This window comes from Hetaerina americana, unplaced genomic scaffold, assembly GCF_022747635.1.
Source record: "Hetaerina americana unplaced genomic scaffold, ioHetAmer1.1.p SCAF_57, whole genome shotgun sequence".
Taxonomy (NCBI): domain Eukaryota; kingdom Metazoa; phylum Arthropoda; class Insecta; order Odonata; family Calopterygidae; genus Hetaerina; species Hetaerina americana.
This window is the reverse complement of record NW_027287172.1, coordinates 1,958,875-1,976,145: the sequence shown is the minus strand read 5'-3', so window position 1 is coordinate 1,976,145 and position 17,271 is coordinate 1,958,875. Positions and strand designations below refer to the sequence as shown.

The 17,271-nt window shown below is 40.8% G+C and overlaps 2 protein-coding genes across 4 annotated transcripts in view; both read right to left on the bottom strand.

Moving 5' to 3' along the window:
• The window catches only part of LOC139694847 (zinc finger protein 91-like), a 55,453-nt gene extending 41,414 nt beyond the window's left edge, over nucleotides 1-14,039 (bottom strand). Inside the window, exons 1-2 of the mRNA XM_071593372.1 lie at nucleotides 13,663-14,039; nucleotides 2,539-2,664 (exon numbers count right to left, since the gene is read on the bottom strand). Coding sequence (XP_071449473.1) covers nucleotides 2,539-2,664; nucleotides 13,663-13,932 — 396 coding nt within the window. The 5' untranslated portion in view covers nucleotides 13,933-14,039. The remainder of the gene's footprint in view (nucleotides 1-2,538; nucleotides 2,665-13,662) is intronic.
• A 250-nt stretch (nucleotides 14,040-14,289) lies between these two features.
• The window catches only part of LOC139694844 (serine-rich adhesin for platelets-like), a 48,695-nt gene continuing 45,713 nt past the window's right edge, over nucleotides 14,290-17,271 (bottom strand). For all 3 annotated transcript variants that reach the window (XM_071593366.1, XM_071593368.1, XM_071593369.1), the window contains 2 exons: nucleotides 14,821-15,246; nucleotides 14,290-14,338 (listed from right to left, as the gene is read on the bottom strand). In XM_071593366.1, the coding sequence (XP_071449467.1) occupies nucleotides 14,321-14,338; nucleotides 14,821-15,246 (444 nt within the window). In that variant the 3' untranslated portion in view covers nucleotides 14,290-14,320. The remainder of the gene's footprint in view (nucleotides 14,339-14,820; nucleotides 15,247-17,271) is intronic.

The window sequence follows — 17,271 nt, the reverse complement described above, 5'->3', positions numbered from 1 at the left end:
AGGAACTAACACTGATCTCACAGAGTCTTCTGGCCAGATTCCTTCCTCATAGATACTACGAATCAGCCTATATAGCCTCTTCCTCCCAAATTTTCCTAAACATTTCAGTGGTTCCGCAGGAATGTTGTGTATCTCTCTTGGATCTTTCCTGTCTCAACTATTATCTTACCCACCTTTTCCCTTACCCACTTAACTGTTAGCATACATCTTCCCTTCTTACTTCCCGATAGTGATTTAACCTTGCTGTAGAGTGCTTTAATTTCATCCTTCCTCTGCAAACTTTCCATATCCTCGCACTGCATCTTCTACCATGCTTGTTTTCCATTATTTGGTGCCCGTCTCAATTTGATATTTAACTCTTTGTAATTCCTTCTGCCAAATTCTGTGTTTACCCTCTTCCATTTTCTTCTCTTATCCATCTTTGCATTCATCTCATCCATGAACCACGGTTTCCTTTTCCCATTAAAGGTTCCTATGGTTTCATTTGCAGTTTTTGATATCGCTCTTTTTTTTTATGTATTCCCATTTTTCTTCAATAGTACTCAGCGCTTTACCCTCATCTATGATTTTCTCTACAGCCAGCTGTTACTCCTTCCTTGTCAATCCATTTAATACTTCTGCATTCAATTTATTTACCCCTGCCTTATCTTTTTGAAATGGATGCTAAACTTCATGGCAACCAAATTGTGGTCAAAGTCGGCATTGGCTCCCAGGAAGCCGTGCGATTTGATCATACTGCTCCTAAACTTGAGCCTAACCAGAATATGATCTAAATGATACCTTTCTGAGTCACCTGGCATTTTCCATGTATACCTATGCCTCCGGTGATGTCTAAACCAGGTGTTGGTAATGACTAACCCCTGTCTCCGGCAGAACTCAATTGCTTTCTCTCCGCAGTCATTTCTTAAGCCTAAACCATAGTCCCCCACCTCATCACCAGTACAAGTCCCCCACTTCACCACAGGAAAAGTACAAGGAGCTGAAAGGAGATTATATTGAAAAATAAATACATTTTTTTCCATAACTTTTGTGTTTACTTACTTGGGTGAGGTACTTTTGGGATCACACTCGTACATATCTCGAAAAAAGATTACGCTTGTTAGAAACATAAAGATTAGTTGACCTTATCATTTTCTCATTCATCTTTAACCTCACAAATTACCTCATTACATCAGAAATATACATAAAATGTATTTTTTCCATGTATACCTATGCCTCCGGGGATGTCTAAAACAAGGTGTTGGTAATGACTAACACCTATCTCCTGCAGAACTCAGTTGCTTTCTCCCCGCCGTCATTCCTTAAGCCTAAACCATAGTCCCCCACCTCATCAACATCTCTCCCTTTGCCTATCTTCAGATTCCAATCCTCCAACACCATCAAATGTTTCCCCGCTGGAACACAAGCGATTATGTCCTCTAACTAATGGTATATCCTATCTACTTCTTCCTCCTCATGATTTCTAGGTAGAATGTGTACCTGAACAGTGACCAAGTTCGTCAGCTCTGCTTTTATCTCTCCAAGTAATATTCTATCCGTTGATTGTTCTATGTTGACTAAGTTTCTTCCTCCCTCATTATTCAATATTATGGCAACCTCTCATTGGCTCTCATCCCTGCCACTGTATATTATTCTAATCTCTTCTATCCTTCCATCTCACCTCACATTAACCTAAAATATCTATATTTCCATTTTCCATCACTCAGATAAACTCAGTCTGCAGGAACTCGAGCATAAGCTCTATGAGAGTGTCATATCCTAAACGCATAGAAAATGTTTGACTTTGATACAACTTTCAGCACTATCAAAATAAGAACAGAAACATAAAGTTTAATTTGATCAGCCTCAGGAGATCTAAAGAGATAATATTGAAATACAGCACTGCATTTAAACTTACAAAAATTAGATATAGGTATGAACATTGCTAATTTTTCTAGGAAATCATAATGCAGCAAGAGATTCAGGAAGAGAAATGTTCTGTACATACGAGAACAACATTAGTTCAAAAGCTGCAAGTTTGAATACAAAAGAATATTTGCAAGGCATCAACTCTTGATGTCTTTAACTCTTGACGTGTTGTGGATTTCATGGGAAACTGTTACATCACAATATGCAATACAAAATGTGTCAGCGAAAACAAATGTCTCCAGGATGATTTCTTGTAAAAGATAATAAAATATGACAAATAGTAATATAATAAGAGAAATAATAAGCTAATTATTTAATTTCTTTTTTTGTTTACACAAATAGAGTGCACATTCCAGATCAGTTCATTCTACAATAAAAGAAAATATGAGCAAGACCCAGGATTCTAAACAATGGATACATAATTTTCTTAAAAACATTTTGCTCATTATTCATTTTTTCTGGCAGGGAACTCATAAAGGTATTTTACATTAATTTATGTGCAATAAATGTTTCAATGAAGGCGTGCTTTGCTTTAAGAGAAATATTGCAGAACAAATTATGCTTGTCTTACATGGTTCCACTCAACATGTAATTAATACTCTACAAACTGAAGCTGAAAATTTTGCTCACCTTTTCCCCTTTCATTAAATCATCATCTGACAGCAAATCAGAATCCTCAGAACTCTCAGAATCAGAAGAGTTAGATGACGAGTACTCTTCCTTTTCAGGAGGAACTTTACTTTTCTTTCCTTTATTCTGAAAAAAAAGCAAGCAGCATGCATCACAGATAGAGAAAACAAAATAAGCCTGAAGATAATACAGATTTTCTCCAAAGATATAAACAAGGAACCTATACACATAAAACGGAATCAACTCCTATGGGACCTAACTCCATGATGATGAGACAATTTTTCTTATACATTACCACACTGAGAAAACAGCTAAACTTCTCATCTTACTCTAACAATAGGGCTGAAAGGTTCCTGATATTTCAAGTCTTTTATTTTCTGTGTATTCCACCAACAATATTTTAACATTTTTGAAGTTGTAAGGATTTAACTATTTACAGATACCAAACATGAAGACATTTTCCGAGCCATTGGCAATTACAGTTATGCACTATTTGCATTTTATTTACCTGAGCACTGCTAATTTTTAAATACTTAAAACTTTTCTGTGAAGACTGGGTAAAAATATGCTGATTTATCAGCACTAAATATGAAGGATTCATGCTGCTTCCAGGAATTACAATCGTGTTGATGGACAACTGTTTCTCCCCCAGTCCTGGAGACATCTTCAGGTCGAAGTGATCTGCATCATGATTTGGCTTCTATACTCGTAAATAATAGGAGACGCTGACTTGCCTGGAGTTCTCTGATTGGCTCCTTCTTGGTGGTGATTAGGAATCACCCTTCTCTATGTGGAAGTCAGGGTGTAGCCGTCCTCACCGTTGGAATTGTTGGGATTCTTCATTATTTTTACCGCTTCTCTTATGAGTCTCGGAAAATCAAACCTCTCCCTAGCCAGCACTTTAGTTTGAATGAACTTAATGTTGTGTCTGGGTTCCGATCACACACATTCGGCAATTGCTGAGAGTCGGAACTGTTTACTGTCTGTGGCCCTTTGGTGCTCCTTGGTCTTGCATCCAATGGACCTCCCTATTTGGCCAATATAGGACTTCCCACATGTGCACTTGATCTCATATACGCATTTGTGCATGAGAATGGGGATTCAGTCCTCCTGCTAAGAGATGATGTCAAGGATTTTCCTTGCTGTGGAGAACCTACTTGTTACACTGTCGCGAGGGACATAGGTGGGGAAGGTCGTGTCGATAATGTATGAAAGCGACCTTACTTTAAATACATTTATTGTCTAGAGACCCACACGACATACAACAAGAACAATAAACCCTTGCATGACACATAAAAATCCAGCGGATATTTCACGGGATAAGTCAGGCGTGCAGCTGATCAGTAACCCGTGCTTGGTCTTGCCGGTCGCCGGCTGGTCGCATGCCCTAGCTAACGATCCCCTTCATGGTTGCTGGCAGGTCACACTGGTAGGACGCAGTAACCAACGATCCAATTCGAGGCAAGACACAAGACTGGCCTCCCTTTAGGAATGGGGCCCTTATATACCGTCCTTAGCAGGTACGGGACCCGTTAGTCATCCTCAAGGAGTGATGTCGCTGCGAGCCAAACATTGATCACTGCCCTGGGGGGAGATATTGAGTGCCAGGTTCTTGTGGCCTGCGCAGGCAGGATGATGCACATACGGCCCATGTCCTTGCGACATCACCCCGGTTTTCAAAGGGACATGGCAATACTAATCATTATACATGATAATATACAGAACACAATACAGACCAATGAACATGAATTCAAAAAAAATATAACATACAATAAGGACAGAACCACTTGCTGGGGTGCAAATACAGATATTTTTACAAAAAGAGGGAACAAGGGTACCTACATCTATAAAACAGGAAACGTAGGCACATGGATTGCAGGTGAAGAGTTTTGTGTGAATGTTACTGACACAGGGGGGGGAGAGTAATGAGTGTCATCGTTTGCTGAACACCTGCATGCCAGTATAATGGTCCCTTGCCCTGAGATATTAAGAACGTTATATTTATCAAGACATTGGACAGTTAACTTAGTAACCTTGCTTACACTATGGTACCATTTGCCGGGGCGCTCGCCTTTCACGTACACAGCAAAAGGAGGAGCTGCTAGCTTAAGTTGACAATGTTGCTTTCTTTTAGTGGTGACACCGAGAAACACCGTGATATTGCATGAGTTGGCGCTAGGGGTAAGGATAGGATAGGTGGGAGGACAGATCAGGGTATTGCCGTTCGTACACTGCAAAGAGTATCCAGCCGGTAGACCAACAAATTGATCACGATTTGCGGGCACACCTAAGTAAGTTGAGTCGGGATGCATTATTATGGCTACTGTGAGCCATTTTCACGTGTCGGGAACGGTTGGGCTTTGACAACATTAAAGCTTATCCCTTTCTGAACCAATGGCAGTATGACCAAGAGTTCAAGGCTTCCTGGCCCTTCACCCCTGCTACGGAACCCAATGAAAGATAAGTACAACGGCAGTCTCTTGGTTACGTCTCTACACTGTCCCTCAGACATTTAGGAAGGAGATTGGACGGGATTAATTTACCAATCTCAGCCAACTCCCCGATATTCATCCATCGGGGATTCATCCACCCCATATATCCATCATCATGGATTTCACGAATGAGACGTGAAATTGCGAGGAAGGTGATGAGCAGAAGGCTGAATAATTTATTGGCTGAGTTTATTTGTGTCATAGTGTGAGCAAGGGCATTATTATTTTGTTCAGAAGATGATTTAAGGGCTTGAGAAGCTTTTAAGGTTTACGTTAACATGATATCGTGTCTCTGTATGTGGCTGAGGTATTAGAGAGAAAGGTATATCTGGCATTGAGGGAACGTTCAGTTTTGCTGGCCATTCTAGAAATCTGCTTAGACAGCGATTTAGTTTGATCATCGGTGGCTGTACCCATTAAGTAATGCAATCCATAACCTAAAACATCAAATAAACCTCTATAAATGCATGGGTTATTTTCAGAAAATCTTAGCCCATAAATTTTCTTCCACAAAAGGGAAATTTTAATCTTAACCTGTAAATTTTCTTCGACAAAAGGGAAATTTCGTGCTTCAACCTTCGTTTGTATTCAGAAGAAATCCCTCCCAATTCAGTAGAAGCCTCCACTGCACTGGCGGCTTCATACAGTTGTGGAACGTGTAGGTTGATGTGCACAATCCATTCTCCGGTAGCAAGGTGAAGCTGTTTACTTGGTACAAATAACAGTCCAGCTCTCACTGAGTTCACTGATAGCAGTACACACAGCCGATCCATTGTCGGGAGCCCATATCCAAGGCCTTCTATTGTCTCTAAAAGAACCGTATTCACATATACAATATTTCGAACAATTCATCACTAACATATTTTACCATACACATGGTGCCATGCAGCGTCTGGGTCTAACACACAATAATGTAACTATGCCTATACATACACGCTGAGTATGCACTCAAAAGAAGATGTTCCCCTGGTATTTCCTCTTCCGTGCTTTGTTAAGTGCTCGGCGTTTTTGATCATGCCTCCTTTTAGCAGAAATGGTTTTCGGCAAAGAGAGACCTGGGGTAAACTTGGCAATTGCGGCTTTCCAGAATGAAGGAATAACTTTCAACTGGACAATATTCCTTGGGGGTTGTAACAGATGGAGTCTGGTACGAGGGTCTTTGGGGGGCGATGCTATGGGTTGAGGTGTATAAGGGACTGATAAATTGTTGGGGAAAAGGTCATACACTAAGCACCCAAAGCCAGTCTTTGATGGGCAGTAGCGGGGGTTGTTTGGCGAGAAAACTTCTTCTTCCACGAGTGGTAACCCGCTTCCTGGCGTGAATGGGCACTGCGTAGGGTGGGGGGGGGGGGGTTTCCTCCCAAACCGAGAAAAGGGGGTCGCTCTGGGTGGAGAGAAAAGGGCTCCGAGGCAGGAAGGTTTTAATCCCCTGCCTGGTGTTGGTGGTCCTCGGGAACTGATTTTCCCTCCTCGAGTGACAGCAGCAGGCTTCAAAATATATCCATGATCTTCTGGATGGTTCCAGCAGATATGGTTCGGGCAATGCTAAAAATGCATAATAGAATTACCTATTTTTCCTGCCCGGTAAGGGTCTGAGATCATATTGGGGTCCAGCAGCTGAGGACGTGCCCTCCTGTTCTGAAGGCAAACATTTACCATCTAATGTGTTTTCTATGTTTCGTGACAGATTTCCGTTGGAGTTGATTTCATACTTCTGGGTATGTTTGTGAGAAACGTCTTGGTTCTCATTAGACACAACAAAGGGAGGAACGTACTCAGGATCAGGGGGTTAGGGGAGCAAGTTTTTGTGGTGCCTTGTGAATTTATGACCGTCTTGTATATTTTCAATGTCAAATGTCACAGAGCTCACTTTAATGACCATATACCGTGCCACCCATCGGGAGACGAGTTTCCTAGCATGCCCTTGAGATAGCGCCATGTTTCGTAGCAATACCAATTCCCCAACATTTATACTGGGTAACATTAAATTGCGATTATACCTGTTATGCTCATTCTCAGTATTTTGAGCATTATATTCAACGCGAGTAGGCGATTTGTAGCCTATGCTGTACAACATGATCACACGGCGTTTCCTCTGAGAAGGAGGGCCGGGTCGGAGTCAAAACGTCGTCCCACGGCATGGTTAATTCTCTCCCATAAACAAGGTAGGCCGGGCTATACCCTGTAGTCCTATGCTTACTATTCCTGTAACAAAATAGCGCAAAATTTAGGTGGTCATCCCAATCTAGGTGGTCTTATGAGACATAATAATGTGACATGACCACTGAAAAGGATTGGTGTGCCCTTTCTAATCTACCATTGGCCGCCGGGTTAGAGGGGGAGGTAAAAATTGTCCTAATATCCAGTAAGGAGCAAATTCTGTGCATGAGCTGGGAAGTGAAATTAGATCCCCAGTCCATTAATAAATACCTAGGTACCCCGTGCCTCCAGATTACGTTTTCTGTAAAAACACTGGCTACAGTTACCGCAGATTGATCGGAAATCACAGATGCTTCAGGATATCTTGTGAACTGGTCTTGGCAAGATAAAATGTAATGGTTTCCTCGTCGGGAACATCTCAGGGGACCCATAATGTCCAAGGCAATTTTCTCAAACGGAAGGGCGGTCTCGATGACAGGTTGAAGGGGGATGGGATTTTTTAAGCCCTTTCTTTTCTTGCATTGAATACAACTTTCCACATATTCCCGGGTAGCAGTATATAGTCCTGCTCCATTGAATTGTCGTGCGACAATTTCTATGGTTTTACCTATCCCTAAATGGCCTGCTAAGGGATTATTATGACAATGTTGCAGTATGTGAGCTCTCATAGAGGTAGGTGCGCAGATGGTAAAGCTAGGGTCCGGAGTCTTGGTTTCAACCCCATATAGCACCTCATCATCATCAAAAAAATAAACGTGGGTCATTTTTTCGAGCGAGCTCTAGAAGAGGCTGCAAGTTGGGACACATTTTCTGCTCTTGCGCGATATGCCTTTTATCCCACAAAGGTTCATACCCTTCGCTATAATGAATTATGGACACAATCGGTGGGGGAATGAGGGAAAGGGTATCAGCATGTGCAATATCCTTCCCTGGCCTATACTTCACCGTAAAATTGTATTAATTTAATTTTATAATCCACCAAGCGAGCCGTGGTTTAGGTTCAGCAACAGAAAGCAACAAGCGCATGGGCCTATGATCTGTATATAAAATAAAATGACTGCCAAGAAGATAAATGTGGAGTTTTTTGATCATTTCTATGATGCCTAAGCACTCGAGTTCTGTCGCTGAATACGCCTGTGGTTGTTTGTTCACTTGTTTACTAGCGCAAGCTACCATATGCTCGCTGTCTTCGAATTCTTGTGACACGATGCCACCAACTGCGATTGGCAAGGCATCTGTGGTCAGAATAAATTGTTTAGTAAGATCGGGAAATTGCAGCATAGGGAATTCAATAAGATGGTCTCGTAACGTCTCGAAGGCTTGTTGCTGTTCTTCCCGCCATGCAAATTCTATGCCTTTTCTCGTCAATTGGGTCAGTGGCGCTGAACTTCGTGCGAAATAAGGGATGAACTAGCGATAGTAGCCAACTAATCCTAAGAAAGACTGTACCTGTGTGATGTTAGTTGGGATGGGAAACCTCTTAATAGCACTAGAATTTTACTCGTTTTTGAAAAAAACTACATTTTTCAGGTTTCAGCTCAAGACCGGCATTTTGCAATCTGCAAAAAAATCAAGGCCAGAGATGTGATCATTCAAGGATGCATCATACCGTAGTATGTCATCTAAATAAAAAATGCATCCCTTATTAACCATTATTTGCATTACCTGTGTCATCAAATGCATAAAGGTTGAGGGGGCGTTACAGAGACCAAAGCTCATTCTGTTGCACTGATAGTGCCCCGTGGGAGTGCTAAAGGTGGTGTATTCTCTGCAATTCTCATCCACTTCCACTTGCCAATATCGCTGCCAATATCTGCATAAATCAAGAGAACTGAAATATTGGGCTCCGCCTAATTGGTCGAAGGTCTCGTCCATGTTGGGCAATTGGAAAAACTTCATTTTTCGTCACATTATTAAGGCCTCTATAATCAATGCATGGTCTATACTGCAAGAGTTTTCCTTCCACAGGTTTCTTTTTTACTAGTATGATTGAAGCAGACCAAGGACTTGATGAAGGCGGGATGACACCTTGTTCCAACATTTCTTGAATTGCCTTATCTAAATTTTCTCTTTGGGCATGTGGGACGCGGTAGGGCGCCCTTTTAATTGGGCTGGCCTGGTCTACATTAATGGTGTATTTAATAACATCAGCACGGCGTAATTTAATGTCCCCGTGGACAAATATGTCAGCAAATTCACTTAAAAGTTTCTTCAAAGGTTCGACGGTATTGGGATGCACAGTGTTTAGTTCACACAAGGAAATCAATTCACCGCCCTTGGGCGATTCTGGCCATAATTCAACATCGCTTGACTCCACTATATACTATAATGGGAATTTTTGTACCATCATCACAAACGAAGGCTAGAATAGGTAAAATACATACATCATGGTCCCCTCCAAAAATTGAAATCTCTTTGCTTGATAGATTGGAACATTTTAATTGTACTTCCACGATTCAATGAGGAGGTACTTTAATTGCTCTTAAGGTAGTGGCTCTTTGGGTTTCAAAACCTAGCGTACAGGAAATCCCATCATCTAACCTGCTACAACGCTCTTCTTCCACTACAATCCAACCACTTTCTACGTCTAGTGTGAACTAAAGACCCTCGGGTGCCCCACTAAACAGATACCTTAATTGTGGCATACAGGAAACCCTATAATCTGTCCCGCCAACGCAAGTGATTCCATTTATTTCGCCATCAGTGTTCCCTTCAGAAATGTCCATGACATGCACTGAGGCTTCTAATTTATCCTCACTGAACCCCTCTTCAATGGGTCCTAACAGATCGACAATTACAGTCGCTTTGCTTTTAATGCTATCTAATTTTGCTTCAAATAAATTAAAATCTCCATCAGGCTAAGTCAAACTACATGGATTAAAATTAAATTTATTATGTGTTTGGGGATCAGATTCACTAAAAGAGACTAGATCATTGGTTACAATTGGAAAGGACCTTGAGTTTTTGTTATTGGATTCAAGTCGCGGTACGCGGTCAACGCCAGAGAGAACCATTCTAGCGGAAACCCATTTCTGAGGAAGTGGAAAACAGTCCTCGAATTACTGAAAGAGCAATCTTAATTTTATATATACCGTATTCCTTATTATTATTTTCTCTCTGGTGCTACCAGACATTGACAGAGACCGGGACACCTGACACCAATATGTTGCTAGGGACATATGGACATGGGGAAGGTCAGGTCGATAATGTATGAAGGCAACCTTATTCAATTGTTCCTGGCTCAACCTTGTGAAAATTCTTTTAATGAAATTAAGAATAGTAAGTAACTTTCCACTGTCCTTGATTAGCGTACAACCTGTTTCAACGCTCAAGCGTCATCATCAGGTACAAAATAAATCATCTCCTTTTTCCTTTATTAGCGTACAACCGGTTTCAACGCTAATGAAGGACAGTGGAAAGTTACTTTCACAACCTTACTACAACCGGTTTCAACGAGCGTTGAAACCCGTTGTACGCTAATAAAGGACAGTGGAAAGTTACTTTGCATTCTTAATTTCATTAAGGCAACCTTACTTTAAATACATTTATTGTAAAGAGACCCACACGACATACAACAAGAACAATAAACCCTTGCATGACATATAAAAATCCAGCGGACACTTCACCGGATAAGTCGGGGGCGCAGCCGTTCAGTAACCCTTGCTTGGTCTTGCCGGTCACCCGCTGGTCGCACTGGTAGCACGCCCTAACCAACGATCCTATTTGAGGCAAGATACAAGACTGGCCTCCCCTTAGGCATTGGGCCCTTATATACCGTCCTTCGTAGGTACGGGACCCGTTAGTCATCTTCAAGGAGTGACGTCGCTGCGAGCCAAATATTGACCATTGCCCTGTGGGCTAGTAATGAATGTCAGGGTCTCGTGGCCCACGCAGACAGTATGATTCACGTCGGGCCCATGTCCTTGGCCTTTTGGTGACATACAGTATGGTAGCATACGCCATTTGCTTTTCGTCACTCAAATGGAGTTGAAGGGAGACGGGATTCTGGCCAAGAAACACAGCAAGGAGAAGCCTGGAAAATTAAAACCAACCACAAATGCTACCATACCGTGTATCGACGGAACGGCTGAGCTGGCAAGTAAGAGGCATTATTTTCCAAGATTCATATGAGAAGCAGTAGAAATAATGAAAAATCTTAACAATTTCAACTGTGAGGATGGCTACATTCAGACTTCCACATGGAAAAGGTTGATTCATATTCGCCGCCAAGACAGAGCCAATCAGAGAACTCCGAACCAGTCAGCGTCTCCCATATGTATATATATGGCCACCAAATTGTGACACAGATCACTTTGACCTGAAGATGCCTCCAGGACTGGGGGCGAAACAGTTTCCTGGATTCCTCGAAGCAGCATGGATCCTTCAACAGATAATATCACTGAAGCCTAAGGATTAAAAGCATTAAAAATGTTCTTTGCTGTTTCTTCACAAAATATAGGCATACTCAGGGTTATCAACCCAAAAGCTGACACGCCAGATATACCTTTGAAAATAAATTCCATTCCTCACTTCAAACCATTCCAACCAACCAGGGATGGATTTTACATTGATCCTTATATTTAATGCCAAAGCATTTATCTTTGCCATTTACACAGGGTCAGAAACAACAATCATTTTCCCATCTTGCCATTCTCTTATTGATGATTCTATACACCTCATTAGCTGAAAGAGAAATCAAACTTATTTTTCTATATCCCTAAGGCATAGCTGCCTTCCCCTTTACCACGTGGGAATTATCACTGATCCGATAAAATCTACCAGCAAAATTCCTCCTCTATAATGCCTCAAATTAGCCCACAAAAACTCTCAGGGATATCCTCTCATGAACCCTTCATTAATAACCCACAGAAGATGTTTAGACTGTCTGGATAAGGTTTTCCTAAACCATTAATTAGTTCCACGGGAATGGTATGTACTTCCACGGTCATACAAGATTCATATACAATTTACCTGGACCTTAACCTCACCTTACTGGACTATAGAATGCAAAGTCATAAAGAGCAGGCTAAATGTGATTTTGAGGCCCAACCAGAGGGTTTGGGTGATATGCGACCTATTAAACAACTGGATCAATGAAGTGGTTGGCCTAGAGAAAAAGTATTTGCTTCAGATGAATTTGCCACTCCATGTTTTGCTTGTAATGGACAATGCTCCTGCTTATCCATCTGGCCTACCAAGATGACCTCCTAGAAGAGTTTAAATTCATCAATATCCAGTATCTTTCTCCCAACACCACTTCATTACTTCAGCCCAAGGACCAACAGTTTATTTCAAACTTTAAGAAGCTCTAAAGCACTAAAACACTTTTCGAGCATCGTTATGTGGTGACTGAAAGGACCATCTTAATCTGTGAGAGTTTGGGAAATATCATTTCAACATCCCTGACTACCTTAAGATGGTAGAAAAAGTACCGGAAGGGATTATCAACAAAACTGTCACTTCACCTTGGAAGAAACTTGACTGAAGAGTGTCGACAAAATGACTTTCAAGGATTTGAGACAGCAGATATAGGGACTGTAATCAACGAGACTTTGACTGAGGCCAAGTTCCTGGGATTGGAGGTAGATACCAATGATATTGATGAGCTTCTGGTGGAGTACAGCCGGGAGCTGACAACCAAAGGAAGGCTAGCTAATGGAGTTACAATGCACTTCACAGGAAGAAGTTGTGAAGGTGACTATGTCCGACTGCTAAGGAACAATCATTTAGTGTAATAAGAGAAATGCTAAAACATGGGAAACTGTTGCATAGCACATTAAGAGGCATCACCCTAATATGGCAGTTGTTTAAGGTGCTACAAATTTATATAATGATAATGATGTGTCACATTATCGCAATATTTTGAAGAATCTGTAAAAACATATGTATCTCGACAGTTTTATAGAAAAAAGAATTAGATATGTATCATAAATAATAAACTGATTATTATAATTAGTTTTTTCTACCAAATATAATCCCTATTCCTGATTGGTTTATTCTGCGATAGAGAAAGAGATGAACACTATAGTTCTCTTTTGCATCGTATATTGAGAAGCATCACTCTATTAAGATTAGCTGAGCTCGCTAAAAATTGGTAATGATAATGTAATGATGCATTTTCAAAAAATTTGAAGAGTAGGTTAAAAAAATAGTCTCTCCATATTTTTCTGGTAAAAATGAATTATGAATGTCTCATATTTTAAAGAATTATTTTGAATCTTTTTTCTTTTCTACGAATAGGATCCGAATTCCCAGCATTTTCATTCCACGAGAGAAGAAAAGGTTAACGTAAACCACGATCCTAAATAATGTCTACCCTGAAAATGAACAATGACCTGAAAATTTTCAACTTATTTAAAACCCTCATCTCAGAATAATATTCAGCATTTCATATGATTAGACTTATTACTATACACAAGTGACACTAGGGCTGACAAAAAATGATGATTTTCTAACTTTAACTTACAAGTACCTTGTTTCCCATGGATGTCTGTGGTTTAGATGACAAAAAACCAGACCTCCCGTCCTCTCTTCCAGATGCTTCAGAAGTGGACGCCATGTCATTTACAGATTTGTCTTCCACTGAGCTTCTTCCTGGTGGCTGTGCAAGTTCCACTTTCAAACCTAATCCACTTGATGATTTTCCAGCAGGTATCTTGTTTCCCATGGATGTCTGTGGTTTAAATGCCAAAAAACCAGAGCTCCGGTCCTCTCTTCCAGATGCTTCAGAAGTGGACGCCATGTGATTTACAGATTTGTCTTCCACTGAGCTTCTTCCTGGTAGCTGTGTAATTATTCTTTTCAAAACCGATCCACTTGATGATTTGCCAGCAGGAGACACACATTTTGAAAGTGTAAAAATATGCTGATTTAATCAGCTTTAAAAATGTCCTCTGATGAAAAAACTTCATAAAATATAGGCAAAGTGTAAATTGCCAACTCCAATGCTGACTTACCAGAAACACCTTTGAATATAAATTCCATTCCTCACTTTGAACCATTCCAACCGACCAGGAATAGAAATGGGATTCCTAACTTGAAAGCCAAAGAGTCCGCCTTAGCCATTAATATAGGATCAAAAACAATCATTTGCCTTCCTCTTCATTGTCAAACTTATTTTTCTATAGCCCTCACGCATGGCTGCCTTCCTATTTTAAAGATGGAAATCATCACTGATCATTCAAAATCTTCCAGCAAAATTCCTCCCTATTAATGCCATAAATTAGCCCAAAAAAACTCTTCCTCCCATGTTTTCCTAACCATTAAATAAATTCATGGGAATGGTATGCACTCCCACTGCCATTTCAGATTTCAATTACATTAATGTCCTTTCTATCTCATCATCGAGTAAGCCTCCATCAAAGCTATCCCCATCTATTTCACATTCTCTCTCTATTTAAGTTTCCTAATCAAATATCTTTACAATATATTATATTTTATTCAATAAATAAAGTGGAACTTCTGCTTGACAAGCACAAGGTAAATATAAATCAACATGTAGATGATTAAACTTTAAACATCTATTAATACTACTCGTTCACCACCTTTAGGCCGCATATGATTCAAGGGTTGCAGCAAGGAAGAGTAACAAAAAATGATGATTTTCTAACTTCAACAGAAAAAAAAGTACCTTGTTTCCCATGGATGTCTGTGGTTTAGGTGCCAAATGACCAGAGCTCCTGTCCTCTCTTCCAGATGCTTCAGAAGTGGACGCCATGTGATTTACAGATTTGTCTTCCACTGAGCTTCTTCCTGATGGCTGTGTAACTTCCCCTTTCAAACCTAATCCACTTGATGATTTTCCAGCAGGAGACACACATTTTGGAAGTGTAACAGGATCATTACTTTGTTGAGCACCTAACAAGGAGGGTGGGGGAGGTATTAGTTTATCCTCCAGCTGACTAGGTTCAGGACACTTCATAGAGGCAGTTTGGCATATTTCATATGATCGCTTAAGATCAACTGAGTCCTTATCCTCTTTGGAAGATGGATCCTCCAATTCTTTCTCACTGACAGACTCAGGCAGAGTGGAAAGGGTTGACGAGAGGTGCGGTTTCTTTGGATCATCAGAAGAATCACCCAATGAAAGAAAAAAATTATCATTTCACAAATACCACACAAATTTTCAAAATACACTGAAGCCCCTCTTTTATTCTTCTGCATGGGACAAGTACAGAAGTCTAAATCAAGGGAGAATACACTGCTAAAGGAAAGGTAATTACAGAAAATGGAAGCAAAATATCAATTTTAAGACCGTGATATCGAATGCAATCCTCCTTTGAGACCCTCCAACTGTCCAGGAATGCTTTTCTGACAAGAATCTGCTGAAATTTGCATTTAACTTTGGACTGCTAAGCTCTTCCTTCTATAGCTACAAAAACATCACTTTGGTGTTGGGGGCATTTAAATTAAAATAATTGATGAAATGCATGTATTACATTTCAAGAACTATGAGGGTTACTGTGAAGAGTCAGGCGTGATATTGTGGAATCGAGACATAATGAAAACTTCGTTGCAATTTTCCACAGTTAAAACTTTATTGTCGACCATGGTTTCGATACACTGTATCATCTTCAGGTGAGGAAAATACAAGGAGAAGGGTTATATATACAAATTACAAGAAGGGGTGGCAGGGGAGGTCTTTATTGTCGACCATGGTTTCGATACACTGTATCATGCCTTCAAACTCAATACAATTTTCCGCCAATTGTCAAATTTTAGCCCCAAGTATGCTATCAAAAATTCTGTGGACTTGACGGAACGCCTAAAAACTATAACGGTACCTCCGAACTCCAAATTAGTGTCCTTCGACGTATGCAGCTTATTTACTTCTATCCCGACCCAGGAAGCTTTAGAACACGCCAAGAACATACTGTGCAAGGCCGGAGCCAACCAACTCCTCATCCAAGAAATTTCTATGCTTCTCAACGTATGTGTGGAACAAAATTACTTCCTTTTCAATGGTACATACTATAAGCAAAAAAACGGTCTTGCCATGGGCTCCCCTCTCTCTCCCCTGTTAGCCGAAGTATTTATGGACTTTTTTGAAGAAAAGCTGTTTGATTCCAATGAAAAACTCATTAAGAACATCGTCTATTGGTATAGGTATGTGGACGACATACTATGTTGTTGGTGTGGTAGTGAAAGGCAGTTGTGCCAATTTGTGCAGTTCTTAAACAACAGGCATAATTCAATTAATTTCACTATGGAAATGGGAGTGAACCAGTCAATAAATTTCTTGGACCTCGGGATTGAAATCAAAGACAGCCAACATGTCTTTTCCATCTATAGGAAACCCACGTATACGGACCTAGTGATTCCTTCTGATTCTTGCCATCACATTTCCCATAAGCTGGCAAGCTTCCACTGCATGCTTCACAGATTAATTAGCATTCCAATGCCTAAAACTTCCTTTGACCGAGAACTCACCACCATCAAGTTCATCGCAGAGAGGAATGGCTACAATGACGACCTCATTGATTCCCTATTAAGGAAAAAACTGAGAAAAAGTGCCGTCGAGCTCCACACAACCCTCCTGCCATACTCCAACCCCTCGCGTAAATGGTGCAAAATCCCCTTCTCAAACTCTTTGTCCTATAGAATTGCCAACATTCTACCCAAGGATAAATTCCGTGTCTCATTTTACACCCCTTTTTCCATATCCAAATCACTCTGCTTAAACAAAGATAAATTTGACATCGAAAAACAGTGTGGTGTTTATGAACTAAAGTGCCAATGTAATGCGACTTATGTGGGACAGACTGGACGAAATTTCGCCACAAGAATCAAGGAGCATCGGAAATGTTATACGTTAGGCCACACCACATCCATCTTTGCCACCCACCTTTTGGAGAAGAACCATTCCCCGGATTTTGAATTTAAGCCGTTGCACAAATTCAAAAAGAGCAAGAAATTGGACGCTCTCGAGAGTTTAGAGATTATCCAACGGAGAAATCAGAAGATAGAGCTACTTAACGACATTCAGTTCCTCTCTTGCCCCTCCCCACTTTTGTCCATTAACTTCCCTCAGTGCCCTTCATGACGACACCTTTCCCCCCCCCCCTCCCCCCGAAGAGTGAGC